The sequence below is a fragment of the Nipponia nippon genome, unplaced genomic scaffold (assembly GCF_047370975.1).
Source record: "Nipponia nippon isolate SJK-2023a ecotype South Korea unplaced genomic scaffold, ASM4737097v1 scaffold_6, whole genome shotgun sequence".
Lineage (NCBI taxonomy): Eukaryota > Metazoa > Chordata > Aves > Pelecaniformes > Threskiornithidae > Nipponia > Nipponia nippon.
This window is the reverse complement of record NW_028262380.1, coordinates 28830454-28849069: the sequence shown is the minus strand read 5'-3', so window position 1 is coordinate 28849069 and position 18616 is coordinate 28830454. Positions and strand designations below refer to the sequence as shown.

General features: G+C 42.7%; 1 protein-coding gene across 1 annotated transcript in view; it reads left to right on the top strand.

Annotated features, from left to right (window-relative positions):
• The first annotated feature begins 10085 nt into the window (after window positions 1–10085).
• The window catches only part of GABRA4 (gamma-aminobutyric acid type A receptor subunit alpha4), a 50329-nt gene continuing 41798 nt past the window's right edge, over window positions 10086–18616 (top strand). Inside the window, exons 1-2 of the mRNA XM_087736259.1 lie at window positions 10086–10192; window positions 10300–10418. Coding sequence (XP_087592385.1) covers window positions 10110–10192; window positions 10300–10418 — 202 coding nt within the window. The 5' untranslated portion in view covers window positions 10086–10109. The remainder of the gene's footprint in view (window positions 10193–10299; window positions 10419–18616) is intronic.

Below are 18616 nucleotides of genomic sequence, written 5' to 3'. Positions count from 1 at the left end.
TTTGTGTGATGTCAGCAATGTTAGCTTCAGATATTTTCTAATATCATCTCTGGACAGAAGTCAAAGAGGTTGAAAGAAGACTTAGTTTCATGGGCAGAAGAGGCCAAAAGAAGAAATACCAAGAATATACTTAATTTTGTAATTCGGAAGCATTTCCCTCTCAGCACTTCCTACCGTAAGGGTTGATTTTTGGATCCTTCCCATGAGTTAACTTCTCATATTCTTAACCTCTCTGTTGTGTCTTCCTTTGTCTTGCCAAGTGTCTCCTTAAGTGACTTGTACCTTGGTTCAGAGAGTTTCTCTCCCTTCACCTAGCACATTAAGGCTTAAATTTTACTTCAGCTTCTGGACATTATCAAGGTTTTAATTTCAGAAAATCTGCAAAATGTGTTTCAGTATTGTCTCTGTTTTTACGCAGTCTGAGGGGCTGGCCACAGGACTGGCAGCCAAGTCAAATTCCTGTCTACCCCGCCTTTGATGAAGGCAAAATATCACCTGCCTGTCTGTCAGATGGGGAACTGAGGAATTAGAACATTTGTATAGTAGGATAAAAACAACAACAATGGGGCTGTAAGAAAAAATATTAATTAATTTTTTATTAAGAAACATATTATAAATATAGAGAAAACCCCAACACCATAGTAAATAAGGAACTCAAAGTGAAAAATGCTTTCTGGTTCTGATCCAGAATCCCGAGGGTGAGTGGCAGGTTTTTAGTTTTTTTCAGTGAGTTTTGGAACAGGACCTAAATGACCTTGGTGTCTAAATCATACCTAAGTCAGAGTAGATTTGTACTTCATCTTTTTGGACTGTGAGCTGAACCATACAGCAGGGAAAAGAGCATGTATTGCTCTGGAGTAATAAGACAGGGTAGGGGAAATACAGATGGTTTTCCATGAGATAAGAGAGAGCTCTTGTGAATGCAAACCTCACCCATCCTCTTAAAACCATTCATCTTGTGTAGTCTGCCTCCTGGAACTGTGTATCTGTCTCTGTAAAATATTCAGCTTCCTTTTGTCCTCTTGGTTTTCCACCCACTCATTTTCACCATCAGCAGTGGAAGTCCTTCATTTCTCATGTCTAAGTGGGCTAAGAAGGCTGGGAGGTGACTGTGGAGGCCTGTTCATGCAGACAGTGTATTGGCTTAAGGACTGTGTATTTCTCAGATAATGTTAATCTCATGTACTCCGATGCCTGTGTCCAGCACAGAAATATTTAGAAAGCTGATTATGTATTAAACATCCAAAATGAGACACAAAGTTGACAAAATGTCTCAACTAACAAGGACATGAGTATTGGTTAAACACTGACCTATTTGATTATAATACTTAGTATTTGTATACTTTACATTTCTAAGCCACTGTGTGCATTTGAACTAATTAATACCTTCAGATATCCCTGCAACATATGTAAGTCTCCTCTAAAATTGACAGAATAGGAAATTCTGACATGGAGGTCTGGGGATCAACATTTTAAATGCAGATTTGGTTATTTGGCCTCCACAAGAGCTGGGTCACTCTTCATATGCCTTCATATGCATTCATGCACTTAGTATTAGCTACACTTGTTGAGAAGATCTGGCCTAAATGACTTATCCAAGGTCACAGAAATCAGTGGCAGGGCTAGGAAAGGAACTGAAGAGTGCATCTTCTTTAAAGGTAAAAAGCAACTGAGCCATAAAACTATTTCTGTTTTTAAGTGTATTATGCTTTGTGGATTTTATAATTACAATAATGAATTGATTTTATTTCATTTCATGCTATTCTTGAAAAAATCAATCTAATGCATAAGACAGATGCTGCAGCTGCACTGGATCAACCCCACGGTGTATCCAGACTAGTGCCCTGTGTGACTGTGGCCAAGAGGTTATATTTCTGGTGTTGCAAAATACTTACAGCGGACTTGTCACTGTATATCAATTATTTGTTGATCCATACACTTAGGTAAAAGCAAAAGGGTATTGTACTTCATCGGTTATTGTACTTCTTTCACTCAGTATAAGAGCAGACTACCCTTCCTTCATAAGAAATACTCCAAGGATAAGAAATTCTGCAAGAAGACTGAAAAGTGTGAGGATCTTCTCAGAGGCTCTGAGCTACCTTATCTAATTTTGAGGCTAGCTGTGCTTTGAGCAGGAGATTGGACCAATGACTTCCAAAAGTCTCTTCCAAACTGAATCACACTGCACAGTTTCCCTTTGATGAAACCATTGGGTGGGAACGGGAAGAGACTGTACAGTGGAGTAGGGGAAAGGGAGTACTATGTACCAAACACAGGCATCCTCCTCAGAGGCACAGGAGCGGAGGCAGCTGCTGTTCCTCCCAGCTGCTCAGGTATCCTAACCTAAAGCACTTTTTGTCCAGAGGAGGAGGCATCTAAATGTGTGTGGAGTAGGGACAGCTTCATCATATGTAATGGTGCTAGGTTCTAGCTTTAGCATGAGAGCATAGGCTGTGAGATGTATCCATATCTATATCTGTAGAATAGGATTAATCTCCCTCATGCTCACCACAGAGGACATAATGCTCCTGCTAGGATACCACTTGTAAGGTACCTCTCTGGGTAAGTAGTGAAGGAGATCTGGGAATTAGTTATTAAAAGAGGTTAACAAGATACCTTATCTTGCAAAATGGTCTCAGCTGCCATTGCTGTCAGTAGGAGGGAACAGTGCACTATGCTTCCCAAGCAATTCTCAGCTCCTTGCAAATGATATCCAGGTACGCCTTAAATTACTTGATGAAATGCTGAAGTACCACCAGATGCTTCTTAATTTTCTCTTTTCCACCCGCTCATTTTGTCAGTGTTTTCTAGGCCTGATGCCTCTGTATCAATGCCTGTAAGACAAAACCAGCCCCCTTGTGCTGCCCACTACTGCTACAATGCCCTTTCCTTTTTGGTGATGATATGAAAGTTCCCCTCAGTAACTTTTTGAGACATGAGTAATGCCACTCCATGCAACAACCACCAGATGGTAATGAAGAGCAGACTGGTTGTGTGTCTTCTGTAGATTAAGTGTATTACCACAATGGCAGATTTTGCCTTTGCAAGCAGAGCTTACAAGTACAGCTCTAAATGCCAATTTGCTCAGCTGTTTATAGACCCCTGGGCCACTGTGGAAGTCTGCTTGGCAACTCTATTTGCGTAAAAAATCGTTCTGTTTGGTTTTATACTAAAACATTTTAAAGGGGATATTTTCTCCCTAACATATGAATGCTGATATTATTATTTAGTACAGAGATGTTATAATAAGGAAGGTTTTGACTATAGTTGGTGTACAACTGTACAAGCTATCCCTTGTAAGAAGGTAGATGCAGAACACCTTTAGGTAACTGTATGCCATGCTCCTTCTGGAGCCATAATATTTCCTAAAATGTCATGACATAAAGGATATATCTTTTCAAAGGTAAAAAGGAAGGTCTTTCTGTTGATGTGTGTGCTTGACATCAGCAAAGAGAGCAGTGGTGGGAAGTGAACCAAACCAAAGCAAAGCGTCTGTTCTTCACTGAACATCATTGTCACTGCAGAGGTGGTGCTGAGCATGGCTCACCAGCCCCCCAGCAGGGCAACGTGAGGAAAGAGCAGCATAAGCAGAGCCTCATCAGTACTGCTAGCCCCAGACCTGAGAATCAGAAGTCAGCCCCACAGGCGTCATGAGATTCAAAACTCCCAGTTTTACTTATCTGCCTGCAGGATTTTGGATTCTTTATGCAGTACCTTGTAAAACACCTAGGTCAAATTTTTGGATTTTTCTCCCCCATTGTACAGTCCGAAGACTTTGCAACTCTTCTGCTCTCTCTTTTAAAGAAAAATAAGGCTCCTTCTGCCTTTGAGAGACCTGCGGAAGTCAAGCGCTGTGAAGGCAGGGAGAAAATCACTAAAGCTGACCCCAGTGGCTTCCGTGTGAGTCAGGAGGCAGACCTATGGCTCCCATGGCATATTTAACTCATCCCCCAGGCATCTGCCCATGACTCATATACTTCTGGGATTAATAGATGTGTAATGACTGGGAACATGAAGCCTTCCAGGGAGTCAGTTTGTTGGTGCTTCTGCTTTCTTGTTCCCTCTGGGAGCAGGGGCCAGCAGGAGGATGCGGCTGTCTTAAAACTAGGTGGTGTAGTGTGTGGGCTCTGCCTGAAAGCAGGAGCGTGAAGGAAGACCAAGAGCGGGAACGCCCAGCTTTCCTTCCCTCTCCTTCTGAGCCACGGCAGCCCCCATGAGCTGCCCCTGCCTCAGCCCCCTGCCCCTCTCTCTGCCCTGCCTGCCACCTCTGAAAGCTGCAGAAGATTTGCTACTGTTGCTCGGGGCAACCAAAAATTTTGACACATTTTGCATTAAACTTTGAAGCCCAGACAGGGGAAGGCAGGGTACAGGGCACTGGCTTCCGAGATTCCTCCTCACAGCCCTGGCTGCCTTCACCTTGATGAAACAGAGCCAGCCTTGTACTGCTTTTAAAAAAATCTCTATTCATCCTGCATGAAGAGATCTTCTTAGTGTATTTTCTGGGGATGCCCATTTTAGAGACAGAAATCAGGAGATCTGCTTTATTCCCCACTCTCCCACTGAGGAGGTGTCTGTGACCTGCCCTGATGGCCCCTGCATTTCTAGGCTCCTGCCGCAGATGTAACGTGGGTCAGTGATGTGCCCGATTATATGAGCGTGTGTGCCGGGGAAGCAGTAGGGCTAGATGAGAAATGAGATATGGAGGCATAGGAATTCTCTAATGCTTTCTTGCTGAGAACACTTTTTGCCCCAAATTGGCAGTTCTTGCAGTGAGTGCTTCCACAAACACTTTTCCATTGCAGTGTGTAGAGGTCCCCTTAAATATGAAGCTCACAGTTTATTTCCTTAAACATCCATGTGTCAATCACTGGAAGAATCCACATAAATCCGATTGCAATCAATAACAGCAATATATGTGTGTGTGTGTGTATGTGTGTATATATATATATTTGGTACTCAAAGGATTTTCTAGCCTTATTCCAAGCAATTAAGGACATGTGTGTTAAAATAACCATGGTACTGTAGAACAGTCTTGTAAATACCATATGTCAGAGGAAAAAATACACGGCTAAATGCATGTCGGCATCAGTTCCTGCAGTTTCGTAGGAGTTCTGGCCATGGAAGTGAAGCAAAGCTGGGCCAGCTGAAGGTTCAGTCTTACACAGAGCTTATGCTGTGCTTTGAAAGGACAGATGAGGTGGTGATTAGAGAACTGGCCCGGGACACAGCAGACTGGAATTAAGCTCCTGTTCTGCTGCAGATTTCTTAGATGGTGTTATGGTGTTGGGTTGCCACTTAGGCTTTTTGCATCTCAGTTGCCAGGAAAACAGAAATAATAGTACTTTCTTGTGTCCAGTCCTTAGTTAGTCTTTTTAGCCTGTAAGTTCTTGAGAGAAGGAAGTGCATCTGATAACATCTTTGCTGCAATGAATGCAATGGGATCCTTTTAAACTGGAGGTAATGACTTTGTGATCAGATACTAAAATAAGAAGCTGGAAAGAAAACTACCAGAACTACAGCAGGGAGGTAAAGCTGGACTGGAAGAACATCCAGAAAGAGCTTAAGCATCTATCTTACTGCTCCCAGAGCAGAACTTAAATTGCAATCAATAGACCCAAAATCAAGACCCTTTAAACATAAGCACATTGCTAGAGGTGCAATCAAGGCCCACAGTATCCTGGCATCCCCACTGATGGAAAACTCTTCCCTGAACAGGTAGTTCAGGCTTCTCCTGAGCTCCAGATCAAAGTTTTGATAAAGCCAAGGACAGGTGTATTTTTTGTAGGTTCCCATGATCTCTTTAATGTATGTGGATGCAGGAGAGGAGGGGAGTGTAAGACCTCTTGCACCTTTGAGGAGGTGCAAGGAGGGGAGTAAAAGACACTCTAGTTAACTTTACAGAAGAGGTATCCATGTCTTTTCTTGGTCATCTACCAAAAATGGGATTGGGGTATACATTTTCCAAAGAATGGATATTCAGCCACTGAGCTTTAAAAAGAACGTATGTGAAGACTAGCTGTTTGATCAAGACTGTAAGAAACTCTATTGATATGGGCAGAAACTGTAAAAAGTCCAAGAAATCAATGACTTAGCTATTCAGATAAAGAAACATTTAGGTGCTTGGCAGTGACCCCAGCTTTATCTCCTCTTTTCTGTTAGAGCTTTTAACTATGCAATATATAGTTGGGCATTAAAGATTTTCCCAGTCTTTTCCGTATAAGCTTGGCTGTCTTCATGGATTTGATGCCAGGACTCAATCAGGTCAAAATCAGCTGAATAATGAAATCTGCTGGGGAAAAGGATGTAACCTACAATTTATGTATATGACCTGTAATGTTGGTGGAATCCATAGTTTACAAAAAAAAAAAACCAAACCTGGAAAGGCTAGATAACACCTTCCACAAAAAAAGTACCGACTTTTTTTTTCTTTCCACTTAATCTGATGGTAAAGTAGAAATGGGAAGAGTGATGAAAAACTTTTCTGCTTCTCTGTGTGTTGTGGTAAATAAAAAATTATCAGGTTAAACTTGAAGATCCATAGCTTTGGATAAAACTGCTTTTGAGTCATGGCCAGAAAGTCTGCTTCATCAAAAATCATTAGGATACATCAGTATAGGGGCAGTAAAAAAAAAAAAAAAAAAAAAAAAAAAGTCTATTTAAGATATTCAAGTGCTTTCTGAGCATATGGAGCTGGGCAAAAATAGTCCCCTTCTTACAATAGTCCACGATGGGTGAGATTTCTTCGGAGAAATCTTGGAAGAATTGGTGATAAAACTGGAGAAGCTGAGAAAATGCCAAATTCAGCAAACATTTTTAGGGACCATCAATCCAGCCTGTGACCACTAAATCCTTCTTGGAGTCATGAAGTTCTTTTAGAGAGATGATATAGCCCAGAAATTCTTTGAAGTGATCAAAGATCATTTGAAGCAGTATTTTTAAAGTCAACATATATCTGCTAGTGACAAAGAAGAACCCTGGGAATTTCTGTATGAGTCTATGCTACAAAGACATCACAAAAGAATCTAGAATATCTCTTAACATGTAATTCAAAAAATGCTGAAATTGGCCAGGGCAATGCATATATCGAAAAGTATAAGCAAGTACTCAGAAGTGATTTATCTGGCTTACAGGACTGTTTACTGTCTTTCTGAACTGTTTAATATTGCCTTCAAGCCTAGTCTTTTAAAAGTTTCAGCAATATACAAATGATTCAGTTGTTCAGATATCAAGGACAGCAATCTCTGTTTTTGGTATCAATCTTACTTAATTCTTGATAGTCAGTGCTGGATCTAAGGGAGATATCAATCACTGGTAAATTTAAAAAGTGTTTGAACTCATTTTCTAGGTTTAGACAAAGTGATTTCTCATTTAGTTTTAGCACTTCTAGGGAGTAAATGCACCCAAATGGCACCTGGATCCTATACCAATATAACCTGCGGCAGGGAGGGTGTGGCAGAAGGGCATATCTCTGCCTTTTCTCAGAAAAAACAACGTGGGCATCTTCTTAGAAGCCATGAGTACTTCTTGCCTGGTGCCCTGGCATGGCTTATCCACAGATCTTTCAACCTGATGTTACCTTTACTGAAGCATCTGTACTGAAGAGACAAAAGATATCAGTAATACTGTAATATAGTATTATTCTTTGTTCTAAAGGCCTGGCAACCATGCAAAGACCAGCTCAGTTTCTAGAATTGCTGGAAGGGGGATAACTGAGTGACTTTCTTTAATTTCTACCTGTAGCAGAACTACTGGGCCTACGGCATCCACGTTCCCTATGACTGCAGGCATGGATTTGAGAGGAGGCTGAGTGATAACGTTTCTCAGGACATTCATGTGGGGAGATCATTACTGGTGAATACCACTCGACTTTTGTATTTCAGTTCACGCAGGTGTCTGTACATATGTCGAAGGTAATAAAACAATCTAAACCCAAGGGTGTCCCCGGCTCTGCCAGGGTGGTGTTGGCTTTCTTCCACAGCAGCTGCCAGAAGTGGCAGTGCTGTAGAGCCACGGTTTGCTCTGTGTCTGTGACCAGCCAGCAGCATTCTTCCCAGTTCTCAATTGCCATCTATTGCCTTTGCTTTAGTTTTGTGAATTTGGCTTCTGCCAGCAAAATTTTTCTGAAGTATCCCTAGATTAGATAATCTCACTTAGAAATATCTTCAGTGTTCTGCAACCAGGGATTACTTTTTCTCGCAAGGGACAGGAAAACTAGAGATTAACTTTATTGGAGGCCAGTCCTAAGTATCCCCTTGGCATAGTCTGTGCTATAGCAGGAGACTGGTCCAGAAAAACAAATTACGTCAGTTTACAGATCAAAAGTGGCTGATTAACCCAGGCAAATTTATCTGATGTGGTGAAATTATACTCCTGAAGAGCTGGTGATCCATCCTTCTGTCATTCCTGATCAGATTGCTAATGGAGCCAGGGCAGTGGACTCTTGCTGGCGTGCTGGTTTTCACCTGTGTGTGGAGTTAATCAGGCTGCTCCCAGAGCCTCATCACGGGAGCTGAAGTGACCTTGGTGTGGCATCCTACCGTACGCGTTGTCCAGGCTTGTGAATACTGCATGGAGCGCGCGTGCTGTCCGTAGGCAGGCTGCCCGCCCGGTGAGGTTTCGGCAGAGCGCTCATCATTTCAGTAAGGCAGGCAGATCAGGATCCTGTAAGGCAGTCCGGAGATGAGGACCCTGTCAAAATCTCAGGAAGCAGACTAGTAATCTGCAGAGGCCTAAATAGGGCTTTTAAAATTGGAAGCAGAACTGACTGCCTAGGCAGAGGCTTTTGAGAGATAAACAGCATCAGCAAGTTAAATGGATTTCAAGCACAGCTTTAATTGTTTTTCAAAGGAATCAGCAAAGGGCACCTTAGCTGGAACAAGCTCTGAAGTACAATCAGGAAGATTTCAAGTGTACAGTAGTTTTGAAGATAACCAGGCATTTCAGTGCTGGGAGATACTGTAGTGAGTAATGAATAAAGCCTTTTTATGTCAGCATCAACAGTACTGGAGTCTTGGAGTCAATTACAACACCTGCTCTACGTGCTCCTGCAGGAGGAACTTCACCATCCTCATCAAAACTGACATGCACGCCGATTTCCAAACCCAAACAATTGTCCCTGCTGTACACTTGATCAGAAGAGCAGGTTGTTTATTGCCAATACCTGTTGTGTCGGGGACACTCCCCCTTCCTCTTCCTTTCCTTCCACTCTCCGCCCAACCATCCCAACAGCTTGTGACAGACTAGCAACACTTCTGAGTGGATTTTACTGTCATTGCTGCAGAATCCCTTGGACCTTGTATAATGGAAATTATTTGGGTCACCAAATCTTGTTTCCTAATTATAGGAATGAAAAGGAAAAAAAAAAAGGATAAAACGTGAAACCGTTCTTTTATTCTGGCATTTTTGCTTTTAGGAACCCACGGTAACCCACTCGCTCCCATCCGTTTTGGGTACGCTGCGTTTTAACCTTGAAGTCAGCGCTCTCTCCTCTCCTCTCCTCTCCTCTCCTCTCCCCCCAGCTCCTGTCTCACCGGAGCGGAGGGACCCTCCCGCTCCCAAACCCTCCTCGCCGGGGAATTAACCGCTTTCCCCGCTCCGCTCTGGGTTTCGTTCCCCCCCGCCTCGGGGAGCAGCGGTGATCGGGACGAAGGACGACTTCGCCGCCGCGGTCGCCACCACTTCGCCCCCAGCCACCCTTCACGCACGGGCACCCCACCGAGCGGCAGCGGGCGGGCGGGAGGGCGAGCGGGCTCCTGCCCCCGGCGGCGGCCCGGCGGGGGCTGCGGCGGCGGCGGCGGCGGCCGCCCTCCGCCTCGGGGCGGCCGGGAGGGGAGAGCGGGGCGGAGCGCGGGGCCGCGGGCGGGGCGGGGCGGAGGTGGGAGAGGGGGGGAGCGGCGGGGACCGGCGCCTGTTGCCCCGAGAGAGTTAACGGTGCGGGGAAACTCGCCGCTCCTCCGCCCGTGCCGGGCGCCTGGCAACCGGGGCGCCGCGCATGTAGGGCCGCCGGGGGCCGCCGCCGCCGCCGCCGCCCCCGCGCCGGGCCCCGCGTCCCCCTCCCCGCCCCGGACAAGGCGTTTAACGTGCCCAGGCGTGAAGTATGGCATGCAAAGATGGTTTCTGCCAAGGAGCCAGCCATCGCCATGTCCTCGGGTCTCTCCATCGCCCTCCTGCACTGCCTGTGCCTGGCGACGTGGTGAGTACCCCCGGCGGCGGCGGGGGGGCCGGGGCGGCCGGTCCCGGTGCCGCTGCCCCCGCGGGCTCCCGGCGGCTCCGCTCACCCGTTCCCTCTTTGCCTCGTAGTCTCACCGGGCCGCCAGGGCAGAGCAAAAAAGAGGAGAAATTGTGGCCGGAGAATTTCACCAGCATTTTGAACAGCCTCCTGGATGGCTATGACAACCGGCTGCGACCGGGATTCGGGGGTACGGTGGCGGTGCGGTGCCGGCGCGGGGGGCGGGGGCGGGCAGGGGCGGGGGGCGCAGCTCTCGCCGCTCGTACCGACCCCTTACCGACCGAAAACGTGTGTGTCCCCCCGACCCTGCCCCGGGGTCCGAGCCCTCCGGGGACTGAAGGGCCGGCAACGAGGCAGCGCCTGGCCCCGAAAGCTCCGGGGGGGGCTGAGCGACCCCCGCCGTGGGGGCCCCGCTGGGGCGGTCCCGGGCTCAGCCCCCACTTCGCTGCTCTGCCCACAGCCTGGGCTCGGGCTGCTGCGGGGGGGGGGGGGGGGGGGGAAGCCCTGAAGCCGGTGTGCGTTGGCTTGATGAGGGTGGAGGGACCTGTCTGACCTCCAGGTTCTTCTGGTTCTTGGCAGTTTTTGACCCCTAAGTGCCACGGATCGAGTCCTAATAGAAACAAGTGTACTTTTACCAGCCTAAGAGGTCAGGTCTTGGATGGGTTCTGTTCCCTTAGTTAGGGAAAAGCAGAGCTCAGATGCCTGAGTACACCAGTTCTTTACCACAGTTGCTCGAATTCCAGCGTTGATTTGGAAGTAGTAGACTTAATGGCTGTGTAGGAATTAGAAGTGAAGAAGTCTGGAATTTGCCTTCACCTGTGCTCTGCGTGTGGAGGCTTCGTGCCCCGTTCGTGCGCCAGGCTGTTAAGATGCAGTTTTGTGCTGCTGAACAAGCAGCCAGACTTGCTGTTCTTTATTGGTTTTGATGTTGCTGTGTGGGGACTTGGAACCAAAAATCATTTGGATCAGGATGAAATAGAAGTTTATTTTGTAATCTGGAGTGAAGATATTAAAAATACAGATTTGAAAGTAAAAAAAAAAATTAAAAAGAAATGCTACGGTTCTTCTCATGATGCAAAAAGCTATAATGAGTGTTTTATAGGCTGCTTTCTGTACAGGACTGAATGAGATCCTTGCGTAGGTTTATGTTGCAAAATACTTTCTTCCTCCTCTGAAAGTACTTTCTTCATACACGTGATCCGTCTACACTGACATGTATGCCAACACGTTCCCCACATGCCATATACAGTGCTCACATGCACGATCGTGATTGTTAAAGGACAACACCTGGCATCGTTGATCACTCCTTTGTGATGTTGAGTGTATGGAATAAATGAGGCCTTCTGTAAGTTAGCTTACACATTAAGTGAGAAGGAAGCTAAATTTATTAGCACCCAGAGGAATCATTGGGAACCAGTAGCCTTTTGCAATTTCATCTCTGCAGAGAGGTTACAGACACTTCTGCACGCGTACAAGAGATGTGCTATGTTTGGCATCATTTTAGGTTGAATGCCAACTAATTAGTCATCTAGCAAAGATGCTTTATGAGCATTATCAGAATTCCAAAATTAAACAACTACTAAATATGTAATATGACATACAGTTTATGTTGATTTTTATTTTAATACAGTTGTCCTTTGCAAGATATTTTGCAAGAGTAGATCTTTTTCCCCAGTAAGTGTTGCAGACTTTCAGAAAAATGCTATCAAGGAGAAAAAGTTCGTTGCATCTCCTTGAACTTTCATACTGGCAATATTGAAGTAAATGATAGAGGGAGGAAAAAACACTCAGATTTCACTTCTGGGTGAATATTTCACAAAATGGATATTATATTGCTTCTTGCTTTTTCTTCCTTATAACATCTAAACTAGTTATCTTTGAGTTTTGAACTTCTAAGTAACACATGGGGAAAAGAAATGCTTTATTTTTGAAAATGATGCCTGCCTCCTTAGCTCCTTAGAGCAAAAGTTATCTTCACCTGATTTGACAAGAACAGCTTTTAAAAAACCACAAACCAAAACCAACCAAAGAAAGAAATTTCTGCAGTTGGTCAGATTTGACTTTTTGACATAACTTAGAATAATAACTCTGGATTAGTTATTAAAATATACAGTATCCAAATCAAGTTTTCCCTATATTTTGGATTGTTTTTTCTGATAAATCTTTATGACAAATGGGACTTGCATCTTAAAAGTGGGTCACTCACTAGTTTATAGCATAGCAAACAAAATGTCAGAGGGAATGGGAATATTTAGAGATGGAAAGTATAGTGTGTTTTGGTAATGTTAAAGCTACGTCACTTTCTGATGAACAGCAGAATATTTATTTTCGTTTTATTCTTGAAGCTGATTCACCATCTAGTTTTCACGTGGCTCGAAAAGAAACGAAGGTTTTATTTTAAGAACAAAAAGCCGCACAGAGGTCTGACTGCTGATTTTAAACTTCAAATCAATGAAAACATTTCTAATTCTGGTGCAAATGATGTTTAAAATCAGACATGGGGAGGTAGCCAAATTCTGAATTTTGCTGGCATCTTTCAGAGTTGCCACAAATAACAATTCATGAAGATTTTTTGCATGTAGAATGAAGTAGAAAATGTTAGTTTTTGGAGATTTCCTAAAATTGGATCTAAATTCTCCGTGCTATCATTAATTAGCAAAATTTTTGGTAGTTACAGAGGAGAAGTTAAATTGCCTGAGCATGCTTACAAATGTGGAAATGGTCTTTCAGGAGGGTTTTGAACCTCAATGGAGTATATGGAAGCTTGTCTTGGTACTTCTTATGCAGGAGCATGGCCTATGTTGAGGGTTAATAGAAGAATGAAGTTCCCCATGTCATTTGATTGACACCTTGCATTACAAACTCACTTTATTAAATGGATTGAAAAACCCTGAAAAGTTGCTGTCACTCACTAAGCACTGTGAGGTTCAGTAGTGTAATAAACAAAACCAGAAGGATTTATGAAAAGGTTATTAAAGATCATTTAAGTGAAAGTTCCCATTAAGTTTGGGGGGCAAAGGGGAGTGAATCTAAAGAAGCAAGAGAGAAGCAAAGAGATTTCACCTAGAAATTTAATGAAACAAAGCAGAATGGGTAGTTTTGTGTAGGAAAGAAAAAAAAAAAAACCACCCAAACCAAGTGCTGTCAGGAAGACTTTAATGCATAAGGGTTTTGAATTTCAGTAGAGGGAAAGTATTTGGGGACTAATGAATAAAGTAATGCTGTATGATGTTTGAAAATAGTGCGGTGGAAATGAAGTCAATTCCATTCCCTACTCTGTATGCTCCATTTTATCATTCTCCTGAATTTCAGAATGGAATTTGTAATGCATGGGGATGTCCTGGTCAAAACCACCCTATAATCTAACAAATCATAAGAACAGGGTGTTTACAGATGCCACTTGTAGTGTGATTAATTAAAAGCATTATCTGCTGGAAAACTTGATTCAAGAGTGTTACCACAGTGCTATTTTGATTCAGCTGGAAAACTTTGAAGCAAAAGCATTCTTAGTTAGACACTGACTCCAGTTTTCGTCTGCTTTTAAAAATTTTGTGTATGACACAAAGGGAAACTATAGAAAGTTGGAAAACCTGGATTTTCCCTGAAAATCCCCTTGTTACGTTTCTCCTGGTGATTCGTTTCAAAGTGACAGTAGAGGTCCAGATGACTTTTTTGGGAGGAGCATTATTCACTTGGACTAAAAGGCCTGGGTCTGATTTGCCATTTTAAACACTTGGTTTCAGACTCTACCTGAGCAGCTCTTGACATAAGTAAGGGCCCGTGAGATCCGATTCAAACCTGTATTGGATTGTAACTTTAAAAAATGTAACGGTGTCTTTGAAACTTTCATGATACAGTAACTCATCACACTTAAGACTGCACTTAGGGAAGTAAGAAGGAATGGAGGGACTGAAGCTGGTGAGGGGAGCATCACAGTGTGCTGCCATGTATCTGCTAATTTTAATGAATTGTGCCTTTTAGAGAACATTTCCTCTCTGGCATCTTGCTTTTAATGGCCAATTGTATGGCTGGACCAAAGAAAGAAGGTGGTGTGTGACTTGCCTCCTGCCCATGGCTCTTCGATTGACTGCAAAACGGGTTGACGTTGGCTCTAAACAGGCTGACAGTAACTCCCACAGCGTGTTACTGGCCCACTGTGGTGTGGTTGCCCATCAGTTGGAGGAAGCTGGAGCTCTTTATCCTCTTGGGTTCTGTTATTTGTGCAAGGTAGAGTTTGGCATGAGCTGCAGGACTCTGTCAGCTAGTGAAATGGTGATAGCTCTGTGGCTCTCTGTTTAGAGGTTGCCACGTACACTCATGAGTAGAAGGAACAGGACTGTGCTCATTCATTTTCCTTTTTCTTTCCTTCCTCTTTTCATATTCTTTCTCATGATCTTGTACCTGTGAAAGCGCAGCTGAGTACTTGGTGGAATGAAATATGTTGGCCGTCGTCTCCCCTAAGAAGGGTAGGAGAGGGCTTCTCTGCCCCTTCTAGGCTGTGTGATGTTCAGCTGATGAACAGCATTTCTGAAGAGTTTCTTTTCCTGTCAATGCAGGAGGAATGACTTTAGTCAGAAAATAAACACAGAATACATTTGAAGAGCAAAGACAATTTTCTGGTTTTAGAGAACAGGAAAATATCTCTGATTATCTGGTCTTATTAGGAACTCACATGTACCTTCAAGGTTCCATTTCTTGGCATAATGGATGTAGTAGTTTATTTATTGTTTAGATTGCAATGGACTTAAGTGAGCACTGTAAAGTGAAGCTGATCCTTTTTTTTTCAGGCAGTTGTCCAGTCTTCTTCAGCTGGTGAGAGTAGATGACTCAAAGGCTTAACAGGATATGGTATTAGATACCTGTAGTTGACTGATTTGAATTTGGCCCAGGTTAGTAATGCTTGAAGTCATTACCATCTGTCTATTGTTCACTGACCTGTATAAAATTAGCTGATATTCTTAGTCCAGTTCTTAGTAGACAGGTGTCCACATCATGAAAACTGGCACCGGTATCAAGCTTGTTGGCTGTCTCAGCAGACATTATCTGCTGATGAACAGGCAAAGAAACAGAGTAATCTCCTCATTTCTGCAGGTATGTTTTTCCCTTTTCAGGGTTCAGACATGCTGATGGATGAACATACGTAGAGACAAAGGTTATTGTGTGCTGCTGCATTTGTTGTCTTTGTCTTTTGGTAGAGAATGTAGCCCACATGTTTGAATTCCATGTTCATTTTTAAAAAAATGCCCTACCTAATTGTTGTGACTTCCTAACAGAAATCTTACATATAGCAGATGTCCTTGGCTGTTCTTTCTGACAGAATGAAACAAGAGAACATGCTTCATATGATGGCTTTTTTCTTTTTTTTTTTTCCTTCACTTAAAAGATTTCAACCCTATTCAGGCAGCAAGAATTTGGAAAGAGAAAGCACCAAATCTTTCACATGTAGTTATATTTAAAAAAAAAAATCTGTAGCAACTACTTTTTTTTTTTTTTTTTAGATGTAGCTGTAGAAACTGATGTAATATAATTTAATGTAGTTTATGTATCCTGGGACTGATCTCGTAATAGCAGCAATAACTGCGCTTGGCATTTAAATTGTACTTTGTATGTTGAAACCTTTGTACAGACTTGTTTGCTAATGTTCCCGATTGGTTGCGTGACTCTTGATGGCAAAATTTGCAATATACAGAAAGCCTGTGCAGGATTTGACTGTTTACATACAGTGGAGATCTCTGCAGTGACAGTTGCCTATGGAGACGCGGGGATAATGGAGCCCAAAGTCTTTCGCTGGGAGCTGTGCTGCAGTTCAACCCATATGTTGGCATAAAAAGCATGGGAGAACTGTCTTATGTTCCTCTTCACAAGGTTAGGGCCTGGCATCGCTTCTTCAGCCCACATGTAGCATCTCTATCTAACACTGAACTATTCTGGCTTTTTGCAGGGGTTGCTTTTAATCCTGCCTGATCTTCTTTAAAGTATATTATCTTGCAAGCAGTGATTCAGACTTAACTGTTCCCACTGCAGTGTGTAGGACTCTCCTCCTATTTCATTGACATAAAAATACACACCAGTATGTTATAAATAGTTCTTCAGTGTTCCTGAAGATTTATGGTGGATAGATGCTTTCTGAACATCCATTGAGGGATAAGCCCAAATGGTCACATTTAAAGCTAACTGGCCTTCTTACAACTCACTGCATTTTATTGCCAGTAATAGCGTGTTAAGGATTCTAATAGGATCTTCTGCTTGCAGAGCCTGAGTTGATTAAGTGGTGCAACACGTTCATTTCGGAGGGCTGCTTAAATCACCAGTAAAAGTAGGTTAGGTGACTACAGATCACCTCCTCGTTGACAGGAATTCCCATGATTAATAATAGTTTTTTAAGAAAAAAAGAAGCATGACTCACTATTTGTACCCCCGCTACTGCTACCAACTGGAGTTATGTTTTCTTCTAGAACAAGAAGAATAAGGGATAGGTTTTGGTGTCACCATAGATACTCCTGAGTTGGCATTAAGTACTGGGATGTGCTAGAAAATCCAAGACTTGGCCTTAACAGTTGTGAACTGACAATGTAGGTGGAAGATGTGGAGCACAACAGGAAAAGCTTTAAGGAGATAATCAGCTTCACTGTCCCTTCCTGCTGTCTTCACTCCTGCCAGGCATTCTACTGTTTGACCAAGGTTTTGGGTGCAAAACAAGGACTTGCACATCAGTACTAGCTGGATAACTGTTATGATGACTAAAATATTTCTAGATCCTCATTCATCTGTCATTTTCTAGTGGCCTAAAATGTGATTTTAACATTTGTTTTGTCACTGTACTGCCATCACATTGGGCAAGCAACCAAAAGTAAACTTTAATTTCAACCTTATTTTGTGGCTTCATTATTATCTGAGAGTTCTTGCTTCCTTCTTTCTTATGGGTCCTACTAATAAATAAAAGTTTGAGAGCAGAATAGCAGTTACTGAAGAGTGAACTCAAGCATAGTTTTAGTCCTGTGCTACTGCTGTAGGATTTCTAATAGCGTTAAATCATAAGCTTGCTGGTTTGGAGATTAGCTTCTTGATCTTAGCTTTCCCCTTCTTTCTGAGAAACTCCAAAAAATAAACTTGCAAAAAATCTCTGAGCACTTACTGCCCATGAAGCTGTAATCATTTAAAAAAACAAAAGAAATCAATGCCTGATGGGAAGCAGCTCATGCCTGTGGGAAAAATCTGTCCCTTTGCTCAATTTGATATGATTATAAAATTACAGTGTTCTGAGAGCCAAAGAAAAGAAGATATCGCCAGAGGAAAGCAGTTAAAGGGTTTTTTTGGTTTTTTTGTTTGTGGTGTTTTTTTTTTTTTTTTTTTTTGAGGAGTATTCCTATTTGGTTTCTTAGAACTAACAAATAAAGCAGTTATGGAAAGGGATTCAGGAACTGAGTGCAATATTCAGTATTCTCTTATTATTGAGTAATAGAGACTAATTCCTACATTTTCTTACTAGAGCTATCTGGGAAAATGACTTCTTCATTTCTATAGAACTTTGATTTTAGAAGCATTTCAAGTTCAGGTGAAATAAATATTTATATATTTAAACCAACCCTAGATAAATTATAGTCTTATGATTATGGGAGGTCGGATATGATTGGATCTCTTCTATTTCTATGTACAAGTGCGATTGGGCTTTTCTCCCCCATTTTCTAATGCTGCAGATTAATGTTCTCACTTCCAGTTTCTTGACAGCTCTAGCATGACTTTTTCCAATCTCTTGGAGCTCTTCTGCTCTCGAGAAATAATTATATTCAGGAAATGTCATTGGACTATGATGTCAGTAAAATGAGTGGTCTAACCACTCATGGATTTCCCTGACCTAATGAACGCTTCATTATTTGTAGAAAGGGGAGCAGCTTCCATTTGACATGTTTAAAGAGCAACCCATTGCAAAACAAAGAGCACGGTATGAAAGTGTCTTGTCTGGAACTTGGGAGTTTCTTCTTAAAACCTCTTCAAGGTAGACACGCCAAACTATCCAACTTTCCAGGGACTGCTGAGCTACCAACTGTTGTAGGGTGAATTTTCTTTAGATTTTATCTCAGAAAAATGTCCTTCTGTGAAACTGTTAACTTCCAGCAAAGTCGTTTTTTTGACATTTAGCTGAAAAATTCTTAGCTGTTCTTCTCTACATAACTTGCAAACTGTTTAGTGAAATAATTTTACATGGTTTTATTTTACTTTCTGTTCACAGTTTGACACTTGTTCTAGGTGCAAGAAGTATAGGTTCCCTGTTTTCCAGTTGCTTGTTGCTTTTTCTCCTTTTAACATTTGATTCAAAGTGACATCCGTGAACAGTGATTTTTTTTTTTTTTTTCCTTTCCAAGAGGGACATATTCTGCTGCTAACAGT